Source organism: Biomphalaria glabrata, chromosome 8 (assembly GCF_947242115.1).
Source record: "Biomphalaria glabrata chromosome 8, xgBioGlab47.1, whole genome shotgun sequence".
Taxonomy (NCBI): Eukaryota; Metazoa; Mollusca; class Gastropoda; family Planorbidae; genus Biomphalaria; species Biomphalaria glabrata.
The window spans coordinates 6546948-6565208 of record NC_074718.1 but is presented as its reverse complement, the minus strand read 5'-3'; the positions used below and the strand labels follow the sequence as shown (position 1 = coordinate 6565208).

Below are 18261 nucleotides of genomic sequence, written 5' to 3'. Positions count from 1 at the left end.
TCATTTTTAAATGGGAGTATAGAGGAATAAGTCTATAAGAGTAGTCTATAAAGTTATAGAGGAATAAGTCTATAAGAGTAGTCTATAAAGTTATAGAGGAATAAGTCTATAAGAGTAGTCTATAAAGTTATAGAGGAATAAGTCTATAAGAGTAGTCTATAAAGTTATAGAGGAATAAGTCTATAAGAGTAGTCTATAAAGTTATAGAGGAATAAGTCTATAAGAGTAGTCTATAAAGTTATAGAGGAATAAGTCTATAAGAGTAGTCTATAAAGTTATAGAGGAATAAGTCTATAAGAGTAGTCTATAAAGTTATAGAGGAATAAGTCTATAAGAGTAGTCTATAAAGTTATAGAGGAATAAGTCTATAAGAGTAGTCTATAAAGTTATAGAGGAATAAGTCTATAAGAGTAGTCTATAAAGTTATAGAGGAATAAGTCTATAAGAGTAGTCTATAAAGTTATAGAGGAATAAGTCTATAAGAGTAGTCTATACAGTTATAGAGGAATAAGTCTATAAGAGTAGTCTATAAAGTTATAGAGGAATAAGTCTATAAGAGTAGTCTATAAAGTTATAGAGGAATAAGTCTATAAGAGTAGTCTATAAAGTTATAGAGGAATAAGTCTATAAGAGTAGTCTATAAAGTTATAGAGGAATAAGTCTATAAGAGTAGTCTATAAAGTTATAGAGGAATAAGTCTATAAGAGTAGTCTATAAAGTTATAGAGGAATAAGTCTATAAGAGTAGTCTATAAAGTGATTCTACCCACACTTTTGTATGGCTCTGAGACATGGCTGCTCCTCGAACGTTTTCATCAAAGGTGACTCTGATCCATATTGGGCATACGCTGGCAAGACTACCTTACAAATAACCTTGTTCTGCTGGGGGCAGGTGTACCATGTAGAAGCACAGGTGCACTGAGTCGGTACCTATCCAGTAAGGGGGGATGACCACATCCCAAGGCGATCTTTTTTAAATAAACCTTAAAAGAAGATGCTGCCACAGAGGTGCCCACAGGAATCGCTATAAAGATCATGTCAAAACAAGAAAAAATACTTCTTAAAAAATTACTTTAAGCTTGGTTGTATCAATTAGTCTAGATCTATTACAAATTTAATTACATGACTTATCCAAACTAATTGATACAACTACATTTAATATAAGCTTTGCTTTTTTAAAAGTACTTTTTATGTTTTTTAAACTTTGATATAGAGACAAACATATAAAAACAAAAACAAAATCCATAGCAGAGAATTTTAATTTAGAATTTTAATTTAGAATTAAAATTCAATCACAAGATATAGCAATATCTTAAGATATAACAATATATTCAGATATAACAATATATTTATTTACAACAAAATTTTCTGGTCAGTCCACCCCAGTGAATAAAACTGTTCATTTGGTAACATGTTGGTAAGAAAGGCCATTCGATTGGACAGTGAACAGAAGCTGACAATGGACCCTATATCCCAAGCATCTGCAGAATCAAGTCCATAACAGCGTAGCTCCTCTATGTCCTTATCTTTGATTGGTTCGCATTTTGTCACCTTCATCACAAACTGTAAGATAGATCTCTGACGCTCATCTAGCTGTGCAGTTTCCCAGTTTGTTGCAACCTAAAGAGAAATAAAAGCAGAAAACGAGTTGAAAAGAAAATATTACTAATTGTTTACCTTTAAAATCCAATTAAGATACAGCTGCATATCTTTCACAGTGGTTTGGGCTGCCTTGTAATGAGAGATTGGTGTAAGAAGTCTCCAAACAATAATCCAGGAATTAGCTCAAACTTAACAGCATAATAATGATCAGTTTTCAAATTATGAACAATGTATGAAGATTGATTCCAGCTATAAAACTAACAATGAGGAATTGCACTAATTGGGCACAAAACTATAAAATAATGTCTTTAAGTATGGAGATTAATTAAGAGAGCAGAATTTCATTTGACTGCCACATGCCAATTTTGTCGCATTATTGACATTATTGACAAGCGCATCCCGAAAGTCATCCTCTATGGACAACTCGCAACTGGTACAAGAAAAACTGGTCGCCCCCACCTCCGTTGCATAGATGTAATAAAACGGGAATACAAATCAGTGAAAATCAATACTGACAATTGGGAAGACATAGCTCTAGACCGCAACAGATGGAGAGAGACAGTGACCAAAAAAGCTATGGACAGTGAAAGTACATGGGTCTCAGCTCAGGAAGAAAAACGTACAATCCGAAAAATGGCCAGCTCCTCTACTACGGAAGCAAAAGCTACCTTAACCTGCGCTATTTGTGGACAGGAGTGTCTTTCCAAAATAGGGCTCCACAGTCATATGAGGAAGTGTGCTCTGAGATGAACCATAGTCATTCTACGACCGAAGGAGGCCAATATAAACATTACTTTATGCAATTTAAGACAAAGCAAAAATAATTACTACCACACATTCACTTTTGAGACTAACCTGATCTGCTAAAATTTTATTGCTGGTAGAAATTCTAAAAAGAGCACTGTGCGCCACAGAGAAGTATTTACATTTGTTGAATGCGCTGACAGCTATACATATCATTTCTTTGTCAGCTGTAGTCAGGTGACCTATAATCAAATAAGTGCAGTACATTATAATGTAAATCTAACTAATGCACACTTTTACTAGTGATAAAACATTTTTTCTAAAGAGTATACTGCTACTACTTACCGCCAACTCTATCTTCCATCAAAATGTTATAGTAGTTTAGGAATGATCTCATTTCATTAGGTCTGTGTGATAAAGCTTGATAGGCATTGGGTACAAAACCAATCTAATAGGCAAGACAAAGACTTATTGATTTTAAAATGATAGTGAGAATGATTACAAATGGACCTCATTTACCAATCGTAAACAAACAACATTTAGCCACATGATAATCTTGATAAAACATGAAAAAAAAAACGAATCACGTGACAGCCTTTATGGATTACGTAATTTGTATAGAAGAGATAAAGAATCGCGTGGCTAAATGTTGTTTGTTTACAATTGGTGAATGAGGTCCATTAGAACAAAATACACACAAACACACACAAATACTTTAAAAAAAAAAAAAACAGAAATATTCCTAGGTTTTTTAAATGGAAGAAAATCAAACAACAAAAATGTTTAGCAAATAAAATGTCAACTAAACCTTACCTTTTCTTGTGTTTCTGCCATTAAATTCAACATATCTTGTGGAATATCAGATTCAATTGAAGCATGGAAAAATGAGGGAGTTCTTTTTGAAAGCTTATCAAATCTAGGCTTCAAGTTTTCTTGAAATGGTATTAAGGGTGGTAGTATAGATTGCTTTTTCCTGCAAGAAAAAAATTGTATGCATCAGTACACCCAATACAATAAGTGGGAATTTTTATACATATATTTGTGTGTAGACACAAAGGAATAATTAAAATCTTTTGTCATAATACAAGATAAAGCATGATAAGGACAGCAGTTTGAGATATTTAGCAAAACAATAATCTAGAACCAAAATTGTTGGGTAGAGGAATCCACAATTATAGAATATAGACTTGAGAAGAATGCTCCTATAAAAAAAAAAAAAAAAAAAAAAAAGAGAGCAGATTTGGAGTTACTAATTAGACACCATTTTACCACTTATAACAAGACTAAAGCAGATACTCAGACTCACTACAGAATATAATGAATCATTGGTTAAACTATAACAAACAATTTTGGAATCGTGTTTTCAAATTAAATAAAGCATTCAAAATAGTTTACTTCTTCATTTCTTCGACTTTGAGTCCATGATAAAGGCCATCATGTTTCATCTTCAAGTGTCTTTTCATGTTACTGATGCGCCCATGAGAGAAAGAAAACTTTTTACCGCAGTAACCACACAAAACCTTGTTATCCTCCGTTTTAGTGAACACTGACCAGCAACGACTTCTTTTCTTTAGAACACGTTTTGTGGTAGGAGCTGGCTGCTGAAGTAATTAAATTTATAGAATGAAGACTTTGCTTATCATAAAGTACATAAACATTGATTTGGTTATTTTACATGTTTCTGGTGTTCTTTCAGAATCGAAGACCATTAAATTCTAGAAAACACCTCCAGCAGGACGACTGGAGATAGCAGTGAGCAGAATTTGAACCCGGGACCATCAAAGATGGCAGTCCAGAATGCGTAATAAACAACCAGCCATCAGAACCCACAAGGCAAAAGAAAGAGAGGGCATCCTAAAAACACCTGGCGATGCAAACTAGATGATATTAAAATTTGGTTACACCAAAAAGGAACAAAAAGGAAAGGATGGCCCACCGCACGATAGAGGACTTTGGAGATCTATTATTGGCGGCCCATACTCCAATAGGGATGACGGACTGTAAGTCAGTCAGTCATCGGTGACTAGATCAACTTACCTGGACATTCAAAACAATATAAATCTCTATTTTTATAATCCTATTTCTTTAAGGGATTTTAGAATTTGTTTATACAAAATTTTAAAGTAAATATAATGGGAAGTTTCACTATAAATTCTAAATAATGTCAAGGATGTGATATTTACGGATCACTGTTGCCAACTAAGTAAAGACAATAAGTGTGCTTCAAGCAAAAGAAAAATCTGATTTTACAGCCCTAAATAGTAAGCGAAAAAAATTATTGTAAACCTTTTGAAACACAAAATTAACCAATAATTCCTATTCTCTATGTACAGGATACACCAAATATCTGTTAGGAGTTATCAGTCATAAATGAAAAGCTCCAATATCGTAAGAAAGTGTATATACAGGTAATATTGGAGAAAAATTGGGCTGAAGCAATGAACTCTTACAAGACAACATGAATAAAGCCAAATTGAATTAAATAGTTAATGTGAATCTCTAACAATTGGCAGACTGTTCTACTAGAAATGTGGTTCATATGATGCAAAAAGTAAATTTTCACAGTTGTCTCAAAGCAAATTTAACACTTCTATGGTTTCAATTGTGTCAGAATATGATTAGATACAGCAGATGACTGGTTGATGTGATGGATTTATTCTAATTGTTTTTGCTTCTAAATAAACCACTTAATGCAATTAGTGCTGAAAAAACAATTAAAAAGTATAATCTCATTTAAAATCTTATCAGATCTCAAAGACTCAAGGTGCTAGACACAGTTTTGTTTTGTTTACAAACCAAGAGTAAAAAAAAAAATATTTTTTAAGTTACTGAAACCAACTGACCTGTATTTGTAACTCTGTCAACTGACTTTCATTTAAAGATATCTCTAGTGGAATGGGATTGTCCCAGTCAATTTGTAACTCCTCCTTAATAACATCCGTCAATGGTTCTATTGTAGCGATCACGTCACCTTTAGTACTCTTCTGAGTAGTAATGATGATGGCATTGCTGGAAAAAAAAACAGCACAAACCATAGAAAAACAAATCAAGTAAATCAAAATATACAGCATTATTAAATCAATACAATCACATTAAACTGGATAAATTAATTTTTAGTACATTTTAAATATTAATATAAATGGAAAATGAAGAAAAAAATATGAAAACAAAGATAACATATAGCTTCTAGGAGTAATTTCCTGACATTGACATGAAGGCTAAGTCTGGGTATATTTTTTTAAATAATGGCATCCCATTTCCAAGTTCAAAATATAAATTTTAGAATTATCTTAGAACAGAAAGTAAATAAATTGTGGTTGCAAGGTTTGCACTTCAGACTATCATCATGATGATCATGAGTTCAAACCTGAGGATGAAATCATCTGAGAGCTAAAAGTTTAAAAAATTAATAAATAAACGATGCACAAAACAAAACAACTCATCACCGCATTTCCCAGACATTATCTCTAAAGTAAAGGGAAATTCAACAATGACCTATCAATACACGTTACAGGAGATGATTACCTCTCATGTAAATCTATCATGGGATTGAGCTCTATCTCTGGGTGTCTGGATCGCATATGCTTCACCATTTCAGTCATTCCTCCAAAGTAAGAGAGCTCCTGAGAACAGTAGTTACAAGCTGCTCGTTCTTCTGAAGTTTTAGTAAACACAGACCAGTATATACTTTTATCCATGGCCTGTTGCTGGGTTTTAATCTGTGAGCTCATGGTACTTGATATTTCTGTGGTCTAGGTTCCCTTGCTTCAATTATAAGGTAGCCTAATCGACAAAAAATAAGTTACATTATTTTAAACAAAATAGTTAAAATCAATTTGAGGAAAAGAATGGTACCAGAAACTAATCAGTCATGCTCTGAAAGTATAATAAATAAATATTAAAGGGTTTAAAAGATGGTAAATCATTGAAGCATTGTCTGAAAAGAAATAGTCTCATGTACATTTTAAAATATAATTATAATACAATTTGTCACTGTAATTAAATCAGTAGCATACATTTAACAAGAAATTCAGTTGCTATAAAATTAGCTAGTGTTGAATATTGGCCTATTTTAACTATTACCAAGTGACTGACTGATTCCGTCAAACACCTGTGACAATTTTAAAAATAAAATATTTTTAAAGAAATTATTTATATGAACTCTTTTCTAAATTCTGGTTTTGTAGTTCTATGTAAATTTAGAATTTAGAATTAGGCTTAAGTCTAGAGGAAGCAATCAAGCTTTTTCAAGGAGACTAGTCCTTTTAAGCCTATTTCTACAGTACAAGAATCAAGATTCTAGTTAATCTGTTTCTGATGCCTACAGTTAACAAGGGTGTCATGTGGCCAGCACAAAGACCAACCGCCGTTACTTTTCCCTTACTAATGCCCAAAGATCCTGAAATTACAAATCACATTTTACATCAGGATTCAAACCCAGGACCCCCTGTATGTAAGCCAAGTGCTTTACCACTCAGACACAGCGCCTCACAGTTGCATATAGTAAGCTAGACTGTCTTATTGGACATTAACTGTTTAAGATAAAAATAAAAATTGACAACATCAATCCTTTAAATTATGTACAATGCTGTTTGTATTCTATATTTAAGGCTGTGCATATAAATCATAATGAAATGTTTTTCAAGATTGGAGAATTTTTCTTAAGAAAAAACATTTTCGTACACAATTCTGCTTCTATATACTTTCACTGTCAGTAAGATTCAATCATTCAAGGTACATTGAGCAAAAGATCTTAAACTTTTACGAAGGAAGTATTCATTAAAGACATTTACTTCTACATTTTAGAACTAGGCTAGATACTTATAATAGCCTACTAACTAATAATTTGTAATAATAGTATACTCTATCTATAGATATATATTATATATTAATATATCGACTAAGACTTAGACTAGTAAGAGTCTAAAATATATATATGAAAGACTCTCAAATTCTCAATCGTTTCTCATTCTCAGTAAAAGCAATTCTTCTCACATGAAGTTGTCAATGTAGATTTATCATTATATAATATATTTTTATATTATAAATATACCGTACTTAGTTAATTTAGCATCAATTTTAGTACTAGTAGTAGATCTAATTCTAGAAGGTGATCTTCTAGTTAGTAATTACTAGTAAAGTATAGATCTACTTACTACTAATCATGACTAATGATATTTATGATCTAATCTAGACACAGGGAACTCCTGTATGCTGATGATGCAACTATTGTTGCTGATTCTGATATTCAGCTTCAGTTCCTGGTTGACAAACTATCTGCTGCTTGCCAAAAGTTCGGCTTAAACATTAGTCAAATCAAGACTAAGATATTAGTCCAGAACACAAATACTGCACCTCAAGGAAACATTAATGGCCAACCACTAGAAATTGTGGATCACTTTTGCTATCTCGGCTCCATCATATCCAACAAAACTCTGCTGGATAAAGACATTAAAAACAGGATAGCCAAAGCAATGACCATCATGTCACGGTTGCAGAAAAGAGTGTGGGACAACATACTGCTGACTAACAATACTAAAGCCCTAGTCTACCGGACCTGTTTGTTGAGCCCCTTGCTATAATAAGGAAGTGAAACTTTGTCAACTTACTCATGGCAGAAAAAAAAGCTGAATGTCTTCCACCTCCGATGCCTAAGGCGGATCTTTAAAATAAGGTGGCAAGATAACATAACCAATGAGGAAGTGCTACAAAGAGCAGGATGCCAGGACATCCGCTCTGTTATCAGCAGCAGACGCCTTGACTGGCTTGGCCACATTTGTAGAATGCCAGTAGGTCAACTTCCACAAGACATTCTGTATGGCGATCTAACAGAAGGCAGGAGAGTCGCTGGTCGCCCACTTTTACGTTTTAAACGGATGTATGCAAACGTGACATGAAGCTCTTCAAAATCGACACTAGCAGCTGAGAAAAAAGTAGCACTGGATGGAGAGAGAGAGCATAAAGGAAGGGTCTCGCATTGCAGATGCCATACACTACAGAAGCAGAAAGAAAGGTGATAATGCTCCTGGTGATTACATATATGCCCAACCTGCGATTGCAGCTGTGTATCAAGGATTGGCCTCTTTAGTCACACAAGAAGTTGCAAAGTGAAAAGATCGTCTCTCGAGACATAAAATGCCACAGAATCTAGACTCTAATCAACTCTCTAATTCTATCTTATTCTTACTAGACTCTAGTAACTAGATGATAGAAGTATTAGAAGATCTAAATTCTAGTCTAGAGTAGTCTAGATTAAATTTAAACTAAGTATAGTACTGTAAAGTTTAAAGTCTATCATGTATGACTATATTTATAATATTACTATATTAATAAAATACAACTATATTTATTAGTATATTACTATATTGTGTGTCTATTATCTCTATATTAACTATATAATTAATAATAATAATAATAATTTTATTTATAAAGTGCTGTTAACAAACAAAATGTAGGCTCAAGGCGCTGTAATAACATTACAAACACAAACACGACAGTTAGAATAACAGTTAATCTAAAAAAGTTTTAAACAGATAGGTCTACTAAAAGGGTTGAGTCCATTGAGCGCAGGGCTCTCTGGGGGACATATGGAGTAATCAGTTCGCTAAGGTACAAGGGCATCACAGAGTTATATATACACTGATGACAAAGTGTGGCGACCTTGTAATCAATTCTCGCTTTCACTGGAAGCCAATGGAGCGTGCACAAGAGCGTAGTAGTAGAATCTTGTCTAGTTTTTTTAAGGACTATTCGAGCGGCGTTGTTCTGTATACGTTGCAGCTTGGCTATTTTGTCATCAGGTATACCTACTAGCATAGCGTTGCAGTAGTCAAGGCGGGAGAGTATGAATGGCACAGCTAGCGTTTATGTTGACTCCGTTGTTAAATATGGTCGGATCTGGCCTAATCTCTGCAGCTGCAGATTAGGACCTTTGCAGAGCTGACTTATGTGTGGGTAGAAAGATAGTGTTGAGTCAAAGAAAACTCCAAGATTCCGCACTACATGGACAAAAGGAACATGGCAGTTCGTGATAAAGAGAGAATCTGTGCTTTCAACTTTTGAGACATTGTTCCTAGTGCCAATCTTAATTATTTCTGTCTTGTCTTCGTTCATCTTGAGTTTATTTTCAACCATCCAATCGCTCACCCTTGCAACGGTACCACTGATTTTCTCTGCCAGATGCGACACCTCTGAGGGTACTGATGAATCGTATAACTGTGAGTCATGAGCAAAGAAATGGTATATAAGATGCCGGTTGGCCGTATGACACCGCTGAGTGGATATGTATACATAGTGAACAGTACTGGGCCTAGTTAGCTTGTTGATTCTGTCCCGTTAACAATGACACTTTGGGTGCGTTCCGTCAGGTAGGATCCAAGCCACTTTAGGATGACTCCTGCTAAATCAAAAGTTGCAGAGAATCTGGCCATCATAATTTCATGGTCTAGCGTATCAAAGGCTGCGGACAAGTCCAGCATGGAAAGAATTGATATGTGGCCTTTGTTGGAATTGTGAAGTAAATCGTTTAGTACCCTAACCACTGCTGTCTCTGTGCTACAGCACTTCCTAAATATGCAGATTGAAATTCTTCCAAGAGACAGTACTTTTCAAGATGAGAAAGAATTTGCGCTAACACGATGTGCTCCAGAAGCTTTGACAGGAAGGGAAGATTTGATACCGGGCTATAGTTTTTTAGACATTCCGGGTCAAGACTGGAATTCTTGGTATTAGTATACGACACTAGAAACGCTAAATTAGGTTTCTGTTATATTTTCAGAATATGCAGAAAAAAATACAGATTACAAATATGTAATTTGATTTCCTCGGAGATAAATAGTTTTTAAAATATATATTTTTAAGTTTTATTTCTTATTACCATATATTGTCATTGGAAATACTTCATTTTCATTTCTAGATCTATAGTATTCTATATTATTATATATAGAGACTACTACTAGTACTACTCAGAGTATCAGACTACTGATCTCTACTATTTTTACCACTACCCCTGCCCCTATGTGACGGTATGTCTAGAGTTAGGCACTTCAACAAAAAAATTTGTTTTGATCATATTGTTTTGTAATTGATATCATTAAATAGAGCTTGGTGTCCCATTTACAAAAATATCAAATTTATGTTTCTATGATAAGTAGAAGCAAAGTTATGATTTTTTTTGTATTTATTTTTTTTTCCTTCTTTGGCTTTGTATTCAATAAAAAATTTTGGTACCCGAAAAATGACTCTTTGTTATTAAAGCATGCATATCTTTCTTATTATTCAATATTTTTGGTTCAAATTTTCAGAAGACTTTATGTATGTTATTTAAAACGTAATACTACCCCAATCTTTCATCTAAACCGATTTTTCATACTTTTCCAGCCGGGCGAAGCTGAAAATAGAGACGACAAATTTGGTCGAAATTTGACTTAATTAATGCACAACTTTTTTATTTGTCAATATTTCCATTTCAAATTTTCAGGAGACTTTACATGTTCTTTATATCATTTTATAACCCCCAAATCTTTCATCTAAATCTATTTTTTACACTTTTACAGCCGGGCGAAGCTGAAAATAGAGACGACAAATTTGGTCGAAATTTGACTTAATTAATGCACAACTTTTTTATTTGTCAATATTTCCATTTCAAATTTTCAGGATACTTTACATGTTCTTTATAGCATTTTATAACACCAAAATCTTTCATCTAAATCTATTTTTTACACTTTTACAGCCGGGCGAAGCTGAAAATAGAGACGACAAATTTGGTCGAAATTTGACTTAATTCATGCACAACTTTTTTATTTGTCAATATTTCTATTTCAAATTTTCAGGAGACTTTACATGTTCTATATATCATTTTTAAACCCCCAAATCTTTCATCTAAATCTATTTTTTATACTTTTACAGCCAGACGAAGCTAAAAATATAACCGACAAATTTGGTCGGAATTTGACTTATTTAAGCACAACTTTTTTATTTATTAATATTACCATTTCAAATTTTCAAGAAACTTTAAACATGTTATTTGCTACAAAAATAAATAATAATTTTAAAGAAAAAAAGCAATTCAAAATTGTGACATTTATTTTTAAAAATTGTACTATGGGAACAGCTAGATTTTTTTCAAATATTGACGAGAACTTGTTTTTATTTCTTAATATTTAATCATAAGATTAAAAGGAGACTTTAAACAGCTGGAGTATGAAAAAGTTATCGTTAAAAAACATTTTTAAAATATTGACCTTTTTTTTTATTTAAAAAAAAAATGCAGATGTAAAATTACAAAATATTTGGATATTTGGGGGAGGGGGGGGCGAGGCAAGAGGCAATAGAAATCAATACAATTAGTCAAATTGCCAAGATTAGATATCAGAATGTCTCTTTTATAAAGTTTAAAATATACTGAATCTATATATATATTATATATACAGACATAATCTAAACAAACTTATAATAAAACATCTAAATTATCTAATTTATAATATATATTGAAAAGCTGTTTTAGTTTTTAGGCTATTTCTCAGATTTTCTCCCATTAAATTTCACATAAAAAAATAGATCTAAATTTAGAAACTAGAAAAACTAGAAACTAGTATTAGTTTATTAAGACAATTAAGTATAGACTAGACTAGTATATATCAAATCAATTAAAGATCTATCTATCTTATCTAATTCTTATTCTAGATTTCATTCTAAGCATCTCTGTTCCTATTCTAGAAAATAGATCTAAGTCTAAGCCTAAATCTAATTCTAAGTATTAGACCTAGATCTACACTCTAGTGTATGATTAAAACAATAATTTGATTTTTCTACATTATCTGTTGCTTCTCTAGATCTATTACTAACTAAATCTAGATCTACATTAATACGAGTTTTTTTGCTTCATTATCTGTATTAATAAACAAGGAAACTTCGTTTTTATTATATTTTATAAGTATTTTATTACTATTTCCGGTAGAATTGATAGCAAAATGGCTACTTTCGATTTGGTGGTCATTTTGGCATTCATATACCAAGAGTGCCATCCAAAATAGCTTTATAATCACACGTGATTCTTATGTAGATATGGATACTACAAATTACTAACCAATATAAATAATTACAAAACAAAAATAAAAAAGTAATCATATCTGGAACACACCCTAATTTTGGAATCTTAAAAAAAAACGATCTAATAAACCAATCCCGTCAAATTTGGTATCAAAAGAATCGCCATTTTCTCCCCGACAAAATGATACTCTAATCTAGAAGATCGGTTCAAAAAAAATGACGTTTTACGCACTTTTCCGACGGTAACCGGGGACGCGACCGAAACCATGAGGACCAGAATTTAAACACACTTCCGGCGTACAAAAATAGCGATGTTGAAGTACCTACTAGAGTCTAGTCTAATGATCAGACTAATGACAATGACCAAATTATAATCATAATGCCAATGCTATCATACATAAGACATTATATATTATAATATTATCTTCTATATTAATTATTAATAAACACACAATGTGACACATTTTAAACTTAGCTTGACAAAAATGTTGACAGTACTTTCCCTTTGGTTTTTCGTCATTTTCGTAAAAAAGAAAAATAAATGCTAGAGGAAGATAGAGCACGGACCTATATAGAGCTCTATCATCTTATAAATTAAATTATAGTTTGGACTATAGATCTAGAATAATCTAGATCTATGTAAGAGAAATTAATCTAACATGATTTCTGGCAAAAAAAAAAAATGATTTATTAAATTTTCAACCAACTCTTGTTCAATGAACTAAATTGCCAAAATAATTTGTTATGGTTGATGGCTAACAGTTTTGGATCAACTTTAGTTCGGAAGAATTTCGCTCATTTACTGCGATCGTAGATGTACTAGAATATGTGAGAGACAGCAAAGTGAGGATGAGAAAGACAGGAGAGTGTGTATGTAAGAGACAGGAGAGTGTGTATTTAAGAGACAGGAGAGTGTGTAGGCCTATATGAGAGACAGCTTGTGTATGTGAGAGACAGGAGAGTGTGTAGGCCTATGTAAGAGACAGGAGAGTGTGCATGTAAGAGACAGCTTGTGTATGTGAGAGACAGGAGAGTGTGCATGTAAGAGACAGCTTGTGTATTTGAGAGACAGCTTGTGTATGTAAGAGACAGGAGAGTGTGTATATAAGAGACAGGAGAGTGTGTATGTGAGAGACAGTGTGAAAATGATTGTAGATATTTGATAGGGGAGAACAGGAATGTGGAGGGAGGAGAAAATAGGAGTGAGAGAGAGAGAGAGAGGGAGAGAGGAAAATAAAGAGTGAGAGGATTCCATTTGTTCTGCCTCCTTCTTTCTAAAGCGGCCGTGCTGCGAGTCTTATAAAAGTTTAAATAGTTTTAATGGTGGAGTTTGCGGGCAAACAGTAACACTATATCACTTAGTGTTATTAAATCAGCCCATTGTCCCATGATGACTTGAATGTAACAGTAACACTATATCACTTAGTGTTATTAAATCAGCCCATTGTCCCATGATGACTTGAATGTGACAGTACAAACTCCACCGAATCAGTAAATCAAACCAAAGTCTCACTCTAGCTCAACTCCAGTACTGCCTTTACCTGGTAACCAAAGCCTCACTCTAGCTCAACTCCAGTACGGTCTTTACCTGATAACCAAAGTCTCACTCTAGCTCAACTCCAGTACTGCCTTTACCTGGTAACCAAAGCCTCACTCTAGCTCAACTCCAGTACTGTCTTTACCTGATAACCAAAGTCTCACTCTGGCTCAACTCCAGTACTGCCTTTACCTGATAACCAAAGTCTCACTCTAGCTCAACTCCAGTACTGCCTTTATCTGATAACAAAAGCCTCACTCTAGCTCAACTCTATAGTACTGCCTTTACCTGATAACCAAAGCCTCACTGTAGCTCAACTCTAGTACTGCCTTTACCTGATAACCAAAGCCTCACTCTAGCTCAACTCCAGTACTGCCTTTACCTGATAACCAAAGCCTCACTCTAGTTCAACTCCAGTACTGCCTTTACCTGATAACCAAAGTCTCACTCTAGCTCAACTCCAGTACTGCCTTTACCTGATAACCAAAGTCTCACTCTAGCTCAACTCCAGTACTGCTTTTACCTGATAACCAAAGCCTCACTCTTGCACAGACGGTAAGAGGAACGTGGGTGAGGTTCCATCTAGAGGTATCGGATTTGTGTTTGTGAAAGGCAGGGGCGTAGCTAGGAATTTTCCATCATTTTGGGGAACCGGGGGGGGGGGCTTGACCTCTTTGGGGTCTCCTACCCTTTGCGTAATATTAAATTTTTAATGTAAAAAAAAAACACTCATTAGGGGGCCCCCTCTCAAGTGGGGACCCGGGCGATTTTCAAAGTCTCCCCCCTCCTCCCTCCACCCTAGCTACGCCACTGGTGAAAGGTCTGAAATAAAGGGTTCTCCCAGTTTTTATTTCAGACCTTGTGCATTATTTTCCCTTCTAACATTCCACATACCTGCCAACAAGGCACGTCTGATTATGTGTTTGTAAACGGAGGTGAGACTTGTTTAATTTTATATGTTTCGGACGTTTTAGGCAGTTACTCACGACCAAGATTATTTCTTAAACATTTCATTTAAGATACTTACTCAATCACATTTTATTTTATTTATTATAGCATAAGACAGGCACTGAGCACATTTCTTTTCAACATTATATATTACATTGATGAATTTTTAGTATTGATATTTAAAAAAAAAAATAAGGGGAAGAGAGGTGGGGGGGGGGAGGGGCTAGAATTGTCACCAACACCCATGTCGAGTCAAACCGAGGGAGGGGAGTGCTGGCAGCATGCAGCGAGTCTACTATTTTTATCACATCGTAAGATCGCAGAGAGACAGCATTGTCTTCGTGCGTATTTTTCTTGTTCGGATGGTCAGACGGACTTAGCCTGGAGAGCGAGCAGAAAGATGGAGAGTGTGAACGAGGGAGTAAATAATTGAGAAGGAGGTAATTAGCGCGGAGATGTGGAGGAAGAGGGACAGGAGGGCGTGAAGATGAATAGTGGGGGGGGGAGGAGGGGGCCCAGGCCGCGTGACTAACTGACATATTGTCGATAAATGACTTAACCGCTGGAAGGTAGTGCCCAGGATATTGACATCTGTTATGCGGAGACACGTGACTTACGTCACCAGTCATATGACATTATGTCATTGTATGTCTGAACCTTAGTCATGTCCACAAACATACATATTTTCTTGAATTATAATAATAATAATAATACTCTCCACAAGAGGTTCTCGATTCTACTGAACATCTGCTGTACTGGGTGGGATAGGCCTACTCTGACCGACAAAACGGTAGATTTCAATCGCCCGGATCTTCTGTTCGTTGATAAAAAAGAAAAAAAAAACGCTACCATTATCGACATCGCCATACTACTGTCTCATAATTTAAGAAAAACTGAGATAGAAAAACAAAGAAAATATTGGAACCTAGGCTTGGAGATTAAGCGTACATGGAAATTGTCCAAAATAACAATATACCCCATTGTTATATCAACCGAGGGGATAATAACAACTGACCTCACAGACACCTTCAAGACCCTTAACATTCCTAGGAACATCCTTGTTGCCTGTCAGAGGGCGGTAGTGCTGCAGACCTGCCACATCACCAGAAAATTCCTCAGTGGAAATTGTTAAAGGGACTACGATGAATTTTGTTTCCATTTCACGAAACTCGACCCTGGCAGCGCCAGAGAATGAATACCTGTTCGTTTCTAACATAATAATAATAATAATAATAATAATAATAATAATAATAATAATAATAATAATAATAATAATAATTGATAAAAGAAAAAGCCGCTACCATTATTGACATCGCCGTACCACTATCTCAAAATTTAAGAAAAACTTGAGTTGGAAAAACAACGAAAATATGGGAACCTAGGCTTGGAGAAGTTGGAGATTTAAGCATTTAAGGAAGTTATCTACAATAACAAATATACCCCATTGTTATATCAACAGAGGGGATAATAACAACTGACCTCACAGATACTTTCAAGGCCCTTAACATTCCGTTGGATTGTCAAAAGAGCTGAGCCGAGGCACTTTGAGCTCCAGGCGTGTAAGCCTGATTGAACAACCGTTCTGTCTGGAAGAGATCCAATTCAATGCCTATGTAAAGCATTGCTATTTCTAATGTATCTGGCACTCCAGGCGCATGGACAAGAATGCATGACCGAAGGCCGAGTACACCGGGAACCTCCGCCATTTTCCTATGTTGTACCAAGCTAACCGTGCAGGACTCGCCATTAGTGTAACGGTCCCTTGAGGAACGGCGCATGGATTATATACAAGGACGTGGACGCTCTTTTTCAACTCAGCACCGTGCAATGGGAAAGCTCTCGCATTCCCTTGGACACTCCCACAGGAGTTTTATTTTGCTATTCATTCAGCCTAATCACTTTCTCAAATGATCGTTTCCACCCGAGTGCAACGTTGAGGCTGAATAGCGTACTCGGGCCTTAACATTCCTAGGAAGATTCTCGTTGCCTGTCAGAGGGCGGTAGGCGCCTAATGCTGCAGACCTGCCACATAACCTGAAAATTCCTTAGTGAAAACCGATAAAGGGATTACGATGAATTTTGTTTCGTCTCTAACATAATAATAATAATAATAATAATAATAATAATAATAATAATAATAATAATAATAATAATAACAGATACTAAAATTAGAACAATTAACGAAACAAACATTTCAAGTTTTAATTATCAACATTATTTTGGCAGGGGTGGATGGGATTTTCTTTTTTTGTTGTTGTTGGATTGTAGGAAGGGGAGAACAGAGAACCATGGACCAACGATGCGACAATCTAGTACGCCTACCACACGACCTGCAGCCATCCTGGTATTTTTTAAATAATTCATAAGTAAGTAACCTTTTCTGAAAAGTCAAGCTAATGAATAAGACTTGGGAAATAAACGAATTCTTTCCACAAATCATACAATACTATGTGTTCACTTTTCATTTCTGTACAATTAAATTTCTAAGCTTTTTATTCAGGGCCGGCTTTACCAAATGGCGAGGCCCAATTTAATTACGAGGTCCCCCTTCGAATTTTTGATTTGACAATAAGAACAATTACAATTCATTAAATCAGTATATCAACGTGTACTATACAAAGTGCATATGAAGCAACTCAAACTCAATAGGGGCCAGTGGGTTTATTAAAGTTACGTCAATCGTGTGATATATTAAACGTGTTAATCCTTTAAGTCATACATCTTTAACAGCCTTTGACAAGAGCCATGAATAATAGTTATACGCTAAATCAAATCAAGGGGTCCCTGCCAGGCGCCATTCCCAATTTGGAGCAATCGGTCAAATCGTCCTAAGGCCGGCCCTGCTCTCATTGTAACACACACACAAACACACAAATTATTATAGAGTTGGCAACAGAGATCTTTCAATAGGGCGTCCTTGACATTGCTAACTTTGTCTAATTATTTTCTTAATCAATTAATTTGTTTTCTTAGGTTCCGTTACGTCACTACCGCACATCTTCCTGATGCTTTCTCGTTTTTTTTTCCCAATTATTCAATTTTAAAATTTTAGCTATAACCAAAGTTTGTAGAATAAATTAAACAGCGTTAATTAAACGTTTCTAAAACGCCTTAAACAGAGCTGATGAGTAGTGTCGGCTACACAGAAAGATCGAGGAGTTCTGGCGCGTATTTGTACAGGCCGTAGTCCGATAGAAGCCTATTTTTGTTCTAGCATCCGTCGATGTCGACGCTGCCATGATGGAATAAAATGGTCTAACTTGTTCTCAACTATTATAAGCATAACAAACGAATATTCACATTTGACTAGAGGTAACACCTTTAGTAAAATCGCTTAATTTAGAAAGCCTTCAGGAGAGAAGACTCTAAAGTAAAGTAGCA

The 18261-nt window shown here is 34.8% G+C and overlaps 1 protein-coding gene across 6 annotated transcripts; it reads right to left on the bottom strand.

Moving 5' to 3' along the window:
- Nucleotides 1–1249: 1249 nt before the first annotated feature.
- On the bottom strand, nt 1250–12918 carry LOC106061693 (uncharacterized). 6 transcript variants are annotated; one of them, XM_056039296.1, is made up of 8 exons: nt 12894–12918; nt 5871–6128; nt 5189–5354; nt 3741–3946; nt 3159–3318; nt 2691–2793; nt 2457–2587; nt 1250–1619 (listed from the first exon to the last, which is right to left on the bottom strand). In XM_056039296.1, exons 2-8 carry the CDS (start codon nt 6074–6076, stop codon nt 1353–1355), a joined length of 1239 nt encoding a protein of 412 aa, XP_055895271.1. In that variant the 5' UTR covers nt 6077–6128; nt 12894–12918; the 3' UTR covers nt 1250–1352. The 6 variants fall into 6 exon arrangements, with proteins under 6 accessions (XP_055895271.1, XP_055895269.1, XP_055895270.1 ...); XM_056039294.1 differs by having other exon boundaries at nt 12848–12917; XM_056039295.1 differs by lacking the exon at nt 12894–12918 and adding an exon at nt 12858–12881.
- Nucleotides 12919–18261: the final 5343 nt, after the last annotated feature.

Bases quoted from the DNA above. Each gene is read 5' to 3' on its own strand.
- LOC106061693 (XM_056039296.1), bottom strand. From the start codon at position 6,076: ATGAGCTCACAGATTAAAACCCAGCAACAGGCCATGGATAAAAGTATA. The intron at 2,588-2,690 runs GTAAGTAGTAGC...ATTTGATTATAG, and splicing joins GATGGAAGATAGAGTTGGCG to GTCACCTGACTACAGCTGAC. The intron at 1,620-2,456 runs GTTAGTCTCAAA...ATTTCTCTTTAG, and splicing joins ATAAAATTTTAGCAGATCAG to GTTGCAACAAACTGGGAAAC.